This window comes from Propithecus coquereli, unplaced genomic scaffold (genome assembly GCF_000956105.1).
Source record: "Propithecus coquereli isolate 6110/MARCELLA unplaced genomic scaffold, Pcoq_1.0 Scaffold341, whole genome shotgun sequence".
NCBI classification, from domain to species: domain Eukaryota; kingdom Metazoa; phylum Chordata; class Mammalia; order Primates; family Indriidae; genus Propithecus; species Propithecus coquereli.
In genome coordinates, this window is record NW_012149075.1 from 515,689 (window position 1) to 524,115 (window position 8,427).

Consider the following 8,427-nt stretch of genomic DNA (forward strand, 5'->3'; position numbering starts at 1 on the left):
ACCCCAGCCTGTGTCTGAGCTCCCCGTGTGCACTGGGCTAGGACTCCCCGAAATCTACCACCCACCTGGGTCCTGTGACACCCAACACCTGGTTGTGTAGAAGGGATCTCAGCTTGTGCCTGAAGCATGACTGTAGGGGCTTCTGGCTCGGTGCAGAGCAAGAGAGCAGGGGGGAAGCTGTGGATGGACCAGCTCAGGAGAGATGCCGGGAGCACCCAAAGGGCTGTGGTGGGAGTCCTCGATGGGGCAATCAACAAAGTATGGTGGTTAAGAATTGGGGCTCTGTGGTTAGAGTGCTTGGGTTGGAATTTCCTGTCTTCTACTTGCTTGAACAAGAGTGAGACACCATCTCTAAAAAAATTAGAAAAAAATTAGCCAGGCGTGGCGGTGTGTACCTGTAGTCCCAGCTACCTGGGAGGATGAGATAGGAGAATGGCTTGCCCAGGAGTTTAATGTTGCAGTGAGCTATGAAACAACACTGCACTCTAGCCCAGGTGACAGAGCAAGACCTTGTATCAAAAAAAGAAAAAAAAGAATTCTCATAACTGCTCCATGAGGATAGCACTACTATTATCCCCATTTTAGAGATGGGGAAACTGACCCTTCAGACAAGTAGCTCATCCTAGAACAAAGGGCAGAGCTACACCTTGAACCCAGGCAGTCTTTCCTGAAAGCCTCCACTCTTTATGACAACAGCTGTCACTTTCTGAGGGCTCAGGCACTGTTCTAAGTGTATCCACCTCTTCAATCCTCCCATGGAAGGAGCCCACATTTTCATCTCTCTCCCTGGACTCCTGGGACTCTGGAAAGCCCTGCTCTAGTCCAAATGCTCACTGTCCATATGTCGCTCCTGAGGTCCAAAGAGGGATAGGGGCTTGCACAGGGTCACAAAGCCAGTTTGTGGAACAGCTAGGACTGGGACCCTGGCCTCCTCTTTCCTTTCGGGGACCCTGTGGCTAATTGACACCTCTACTCTCCCTCGTAGCCTCAGGCCATGTCCAAACTGCCTACAAGGCGGGCAGCCGAGTTGTCAATGGGGAAGACGCAGACCCCGAAAGCTGGCCCTGGCAGGTAAGAGCAATACCAGCTGCACTAATTCCCACCATGGGCTCTGGACCCCGAGCTGGGATGGCAAGGGATCTGGTCTTGACGCCATTGCTGCCTTTTCAATATCCACTTCAGCTTCCAAGGGCAGGAAACCCTTGGACCACCTGCTTCTCTTGGAGGTTTTGCCCCTTCCATCTGTAGTCCTCACCGGCTGTTCGCAAGTTAAAAGTGGAACCTGGGGCTGGGTGTGGTGGCTCACGCCAGTAATCCCTGCTTGTTGGGAGGCTGAGGCAGGAGGATCACTTGAGGCCAGGAGTTCAAAACTGCCTGGGCAACATGGAGAGACCCCATCTCTACAAAATTTGAACATTAGCTGGATGTGGTGGCGCATGTCTGTAGTCCCAGCTACTTGGGAGGCTGAGGCAGGAGGATCACTTGAACCCTGGAGTTTGAGGTTGCTGTGAGCTATGATGGCACCACTGAACTCTAGCCCAGGTGACAGAGTGAGACCCTATCTCTAAAAAAGTAAAAGTAATAGTGGAATCTAGGGTGAGGGTAACACTTAATTGAAGGGGTTGGCACAATGACGGAATTTCAGGCAGTGCGATCAGGGAGGGAGGCTTTGAGGGACTCATTTCTAGATCCCTTGAATTACGTAACAGGGCTGACGGCAGTAGGGGTTGAGGGCGTTGCAGAGGCCAGTGGAGGGAAGCGCAGAGGGCTGGACTGCCTATGCTGTCGCACAGTAGCCACTAGCTACATGTGGCTAATTAAATTTAAATTACTTGAAATTAAATAATGTTAAAAATTACAATTCCTCAGTGCTAGCCATATTTCAAATGCTCAATAGCCACGTGTGGCTAGTGGCTACCATATTGGACAGCAAAGATATAGAGCATTTCCATAATCACAGAAGGTTCTATTGGATAGGGACAACGGTCTGGTTCTGTAAAGGACCAGAGAGTAAATATTTTTGGTGTTGCCGGCCATCAGGTTTGCATAGCAATGACCTAGCTCTGCCATGTAGCCTGCAAGCAGCCGTAGGCTATACAGGAATTAGCGGCGTGACTACGTTCCGGTGGATCTTTATGTGCTAAAACAGACCCCCAAGCCAGATCTGGCCCATGGCCGTAGTTTGCCGAGCCCGGCTTGGAGGGAGCATTTGAGCATGAGAAGGTGTAGGGATGGGAAGAGAGGCAAAGCACTCAGGTGAGCTGTGCGGCTTCAGAGGTCCGAGAGCCCTGGAACGCTCTGAGGTCCAGAAGAACGGGGGCCTGACAGCACAGAGGGCCTTCGGGGACTCTCAAGAGACAGAAGGTTTGGGGGTGCCCTCGAGGGCAGAGAATGTGGGATCCCCTGGGAGGTCACAGGCTTGGGGTGTCGAAGCCTTGGACAATCAGCATGTGATTCCAGTGGAAAAATGACAGGGCCAGCCCAGGCAGTTGTGTAGGCTGTGGGCTGCACATTTCAGAAGGGGCTACTGTTTTCCATGTGAATGGCACCCACTGCAGTTGTACAGCGCACAACCTAAGCAGCCGTGGGCCCCAGACCACTCAGGCTGTTTTCTGCTTGGCCACCAGATCTCCCTACAGTATAAGAGTAACGGAGCCTTCTCCCACACCTGTGGCGGCACCCTCATCGCCAAGGACTGGGTTATGACCGCGGGTCACTGCATCTCGTGAGTTCTCTCACTTGCCCCGTCCCTGCATGAGACCCAGGCAGCCGGGGACAGTGAGTGACTACAGGGGTAAGGGAAGTTAGCCCAGACTGACCTCCCCTCCACTGGCAGGACCGACAAGACCTACCAGGTGGTGTTGGGCGATTATGACCTGTCTGTGAACGAGGGTACTGAGCAGGTGATCTCCATCAACCGTAAGGACCTCTTCGTGCACCCCCGCTGGAACTCCAACTGCGTGGCCTGTGGGTGAGTAAATACCCAGGCCCGAAATAGGGCTCCGCTACTTATCCCGGCTGTGACCCACAGCCGAATCTGAGGAGGCTCCCAGGGAGCACTGTGTGGGTCCAGCAGCCTGTGTCCTGGTCCCATATGCTGAGGGCTGGAGCCAGCAGAGCCTTTAAGGACCATTGACACTAGGCTGGCAGGGCGTAGTGGCTCAAGCCTGTAATCCTAGCACTCTGGGGGGCCAAGGCGGGAGGGTCACTTGAGGTCAGGAGTTTAAGACCGGCCTGAGCAAGAGTGAGACCCCATCTCTACTAAAAATAGAAAAAATTAGCCAAGCCTGGTAGCACACACCTGTAGTCCCAGCTACTAGGGAGGCTGAGGCAGGAGGATCCCTTGAGCCCAGGAGTTTGAGGTTGCTGCCAGCTAGGCTGATATCACTGCACTCTAGCCTGGGCACCAGAGCAACATTCTGTGTCAAAAAAAAAAGGACCATTGACACCAAACCTGTCTCCCTCCAGAGGGGACAGCAGGGCCCAGAGAGAGGCAAGAACTCCCCCAAGGCCACTTGGCTAGTCGGCTTCAGAGCCCAACACTCCTCTGGCACCCTTCCTGCTAGTCCCAGGGCTCCTCCATTCGACAGCCAGTTTGTGCAGTGCATGGAGGAGCACTGGCCTGAGACTCAGGCTCTGGCACTAACTGTCTTGTGGCCTCGGCTAGTCACTGGTTTTGTGTGGGTCTCAGCTTTGCCATTTGTCAAAGGTGACCATGAACCAGGGCTTCCTGGGTGGTTGTGAAGGTCAGGGAGACAATCTTAAGACAATTGTATGCAAAGTTGTAAGTCTGAGTGACTCATCTTTTTTGGGTGAGTGGGTCCAAGAAGGGTCGAAAACTCCTGAAAATGCACCGTAGAGGGAATGACCGAGACCCCGACCCCCCCCACAGGGCTCCTGGGGAAGGAGAGAGGAAAGTCAGACCCAGGTGCAATGACTTGAGTGACAAGCTGGCAGATGAGTGGTTCTCAAAGTGTGGCCCCTGGGCCCACGGCATCAGCATCACCTGGGAACCGTGATGTGAATTCTTGGGCCTCGGCCCACACCTACCGCATCAGAAGCTCTGGGGTGGGACCCGGCAATCTGTGTTTAACAAGCCCTGCAGGTGACTGTGATACTGTGAGACCCACGGGGATATAAGCAGAGGACAATTCTATAAGTCAAGGGTGAGCATGAGTGAAGGGGCTGGGAGAGCTTCTTAAAGTTGCTCAGCCTTAAGATTGGACTTGATCGACAGCCATACCACCCCGAATGTGCCCAGTCTCGTCTGATCTCACTAAGCAGGGTCGGGCCTGGTTAGTACCCGGATGGGAGACTGCTTGGGAATACCAGGTGCTGTAGCAGTGTAGGCATTGGCTGGGTGCGGCGGCTCACCCCTGTAATCCCAGCACTTTGGGACCCAGAGGTTGAAAGATTTCATAAGGCCAGGAGTTTGAGACCAGCCTGGGTAACATATCGAGATCCACCCTCCCATCTCTTAAAAGAAAAATGGATTGGGAGGGCAAAGAATCTTTGGGGAAATCTAAAAGGTGGAACAGCCTGAAGCAAAGGCTGGAAGGGGCTCTGGAACTTGGGCCAGCTAGAGGACCAAGCCTGGAGACTCTTCTGTCCTCCCCAGCAATGACATCGCCCTCATCAAGCTCTCAAGCAGCGCCAAGCTGGGAGATGCCGTCCAGGTTGCCGTCCTTCCCCCGGCTGGTGACATCCTGCCCAACGATGAGCCCTGCTACATCACCGGCTGGGGCCGTCTCTCTAGTACGTACTGACCCATGTAGCCAGCCACAGGGACAGTGGCAAAAAGACAGGGCCTGGGGCCGGGTTGAAGGTCACACAAGGACTGGTTCTTGTAAGTTTTCTCCCATTTCTCTCCACCTGCATCCTTCCTTTCCATCCTCCTAGACACAAATGTGTTCCATTAGACATTTTTTAGTGCCCCCGGTGTGCCAGGGGCTGGGGTGTAATGGTGCACAAAGCATGCGGGACAATGTAGCTGCAAGAAGGAGAGAAGAGCTGTGACCCTTGAGTGCCTCCTTCTCTGGGGCTCCTACCCCTGCACACCCAGACCCCCCACTCAGGGCTCTCTACCCCTGCAGCCAGTGGGGAGCTCCCTTGCAACCTGCAGCAGGCTCTGCTGCCCGTGGTGGACTATGAGCACTGCTCCAACTCGTCCTGGTGGGGCTCCACCGTGAAGACGACGATGGTGTGTGCCGGTGGGGACACCAGCTCCGGCTGCTTTGTGAGTCAGCTCTTACCTGCCCCAGGTGGTGGCGGGTGTGCAGGGCCCGGGGTGCCTCTGCCATTGGCCCGGGAGGTGGAGGAGGAACCTTGCCTGCTTGCTCCATTCAGCCTCCAGGCCAGGCAGGATTTGGGGAACGTCAGCATGGTCCAGACACGGAGGCCAGGCCTGGGACTCAGGACCCTGGATTCCAGTCCCAGCTCACACACTGACTTGACCTGGCACAGGTCACTACCCCTCCCTGGTCCTCGGGCTTCCCCATACACAGGGCAAGGACACTGGCCACGGCCTCTAAAGTCACGTCAGCCCTGTGGTTGTGAAGTTACGATTAAACATTAAGAATATGATCACTGTGTTATAAGTGAGTCTGAACAATAATGTTAGTAACCAACATGGTGTTAATGATGGGAACTGCCTGTATCGGGTGCGTCCTGTCCCCAGATGTGCGAAGACCGTACGTCCTCCCATTCAGTCCTCACAGATCCTGGGCAGGTTATTCCCCATCATGAAAGAGCAACTGAGTCTGAGAGGTCAAGTAGCATGGGGGTTTCTCTAAATCCCTAAAGCTCAGAACCAGTTCCCTAACCCTCACACACGACTCAGCCCCTCCATCTCTCTGCAATTCCAGGGTGACTCTGGAGGACCCCTCAACTGCCCCGCGACAGGTAACACCTGGGAGGTCCACGGTGTGACCAGCTTTGTTTCTTCCCTCGGCTGTAACACCCTCAAGAAGCCCACGGTGTTCACGCGTGTCTCGGCCTTCATTCACTGGATCTGGATGGTGAGGGGGCAGGGTGGCCGGGAGGGCTCCGGGGTGGCAGCTCTTCTGCCAGGTGATGGGTGAGAAACGGCAGACCCTGGGGAGGGCCTGAAAGGACTCTAGAAGGTTGGTCAGTCGTGGAGGGGCCCTTGGGGACATTCCAGGGGGTTCGGGATGTTTCCTGCTACAGCGTGGCCCCAAGAACTTGATGGCTTCTGGGTGGAGCTTGGAACTGCTGCCGAACTTCCTTATTCATCAAGTGTCTATGCAGCGTGTCCTCTGATCTGGTCCTCTCTTGTCACAGAGGAGAGAGACGTGCCAGACTGGGGGCCTGCCTGGTGCGGGCCCGGTGGCTAAATGAATACTAAGGAGGAAGTATGATAGAACCGTGATGGGGGGCCCAGGCCCCAGGGAGAGGTCACACTGCATCTGGGGACCGTGACAGAGAGCGCTGATACTGTCTGTGATCACAGTCATAGCTACGGTTTACAAACCACTTACCCTTGTGCCGAGCACTATGAGGAGAACTTCAGCTAATAGTTTAATCAAGAACCCCCGTGAGGTCAGTTCCATTATTACCCCAACTATGCAGACGAGGACACAGGCTCATGGAGTTCACGTCACTCTCCCAGCGTCACCCAGGGGTGGGAGGTAAACCCAGGTCCATGTGGCTCCAGAACCCTGCCCCTAACTGGACTATTCTGTCCTCCCCCACCTTTTTCCAGACCATAGCGAACAACTAGAAGCCAGGCCGGCTGGCAGTGCTGACCCCACGTCCTTCAGAAAGAATAAAGATCTCTTGGAAAATCCCAAGTTGAATCTTTCTTCCTTTGTCGGCTCACCTCTGTCCCTCTGGTCTGTTCCTAAAACCTTAGATCAGATGCATAGACACAAGACCTGATCCAGCCCTCTCATATGAAGATGAGGAACACGGGAGGCCCAGAGAGAAGAAGGGGGTTCTATGGGGTGACCCACCATCCTAGTTTGCCTGGGACTCAGGATTCCTAGGACAGTGGACTCTTAGTGCTAAAACTGGGAAAATCCCAGGAAAACTGTGGCAAGTTGCTCTCCTAGGTATACAGCACACCTAAATCAGTTGCCTTTCAATGCAGGCATAAAAACATGGTAAAATGTGCAGAAAAACTGACCGTACCAGCCCTTAAGGAGGTTCTCAGTAGAGTGGGAAGGACCATGTGTTTTCTTTTTCCATTGATGGGCTAGAGAGGGAGGGCTGTGGTCATTCATTCATTTAACAAACATCCATTCCTTGTTCTAGAGGAGGGCTCAGAGGGGGCAGAGACATGGGTCCTGCCCTGAAGTGGCTCATTATTTAAAGAGAAATGAGCATACTGGAGTCATTGACTAAACATTTACCAGGTACCTGCCTCGTGGCAGGTTCAGGGCGGGGAGCACAGCAGTGAGTCAGACGGGCTCAGGGAGAGCCCTTGCTGCAGGAAGGAGAAGACGCACACAGGTACACACAGGTACACACTCAGGTGCACACACAGGTACCCACACACAGGTGTAGACACAGGCACGCACACACGTACACACACAGGTGCACACTCAGGTGCACATTCAGGTGCACACACAGGTACACAGGTGCACATACAGGTACGCACACAGGTGCACACACAGTGCTAGACACCAGGCTGGAGCCCAGCAAGCTGTTGCTGAAGTCTAAAGGACTGCTGCTGGGTAGACAAGAGCAACATCAAACTAATGCATCCCTTTACTCGTGTTTCTCCTGCACACTGTGACAGCAAACACGGTCCCAGCAAGGACAGGCATACGTGACTTTTAATATTAATGTTCCATTTGTACCTTCCCTTTAAAAATTGTAATTTTGGGCCAGGTGTAGTGGCTCGCGCCTATAATCCTAGCACTCTGGGAGGCTTAGGTGGGAGGATCGCTTCAGGTGAGGAGTTGGAGACCAGCCTGAGCAAGAATGAGACCCCGTCTCCACTAAATCTAGAGAAATTAGCCAGGCGCGGTGGCACATGCCTATAGTCCCAGATACTCGGGAGGCTGAGGGAGGAGGACCGCTTGAGCCCAGGAGTTTGAGGTTGCTGTGAGCTAGGCTGACACCATGGTACTCTACGCAGGTGACAGAGCGAGACTAAATGTCAAAAAAATAAAAAATAAAAAATATTTTTTATTTTCGGTTACAACTAAAAAGGGACAACATGAAGAATAATATAGCAAACGCCCAGGTAGGTAGCCTGCCTTCAGAATTAACCCATTTCACATTTTTGCTTCATGTTTATTAAAATAATAATTACAGTTGAGACAACCTACAGAATGGGAGAAAATTTTTGCATGCTACAAATCCGATAAAGGGCTGATAACCAGAATCTACTTAGAACTTGGGAAAATCAACAAGAAAAAATCAAACGACCCTATCAAAAAGTGGGCAAAGGACATGAACAGA

The 8,427-nt window shown here is 53.2% G+C and overlaps 1 protein-coding gene across 1 annotated transcript; it reads left to right on the forward strand.

Annotated features, from left to right (window-relative positions):
• Positions 1-966: 966 nt before the first annotated feature.
• Positions 967-6,739, forward strand: CELA3B (chymotrypsin-like elastase family, member 3B; the record flags this gene model as incomplete). Its single annotated transcript, XM_012650861.1, has 7 exons — positions 967-1,071; positions 2,628-2,725; positions 2,837-2,971; positions 4,619-4,755; positions 5,094-5,236; positions 5,865-6,017; positions 6,722-6,739. Coding segments are annotated over 7 exons (789 nt in total), but the record flags the coding sequence as incomplete, so codon positions are not given.
• Between the last annotated feature and the right edge of the window lie 1,688 nt (positions 6,740-8,427).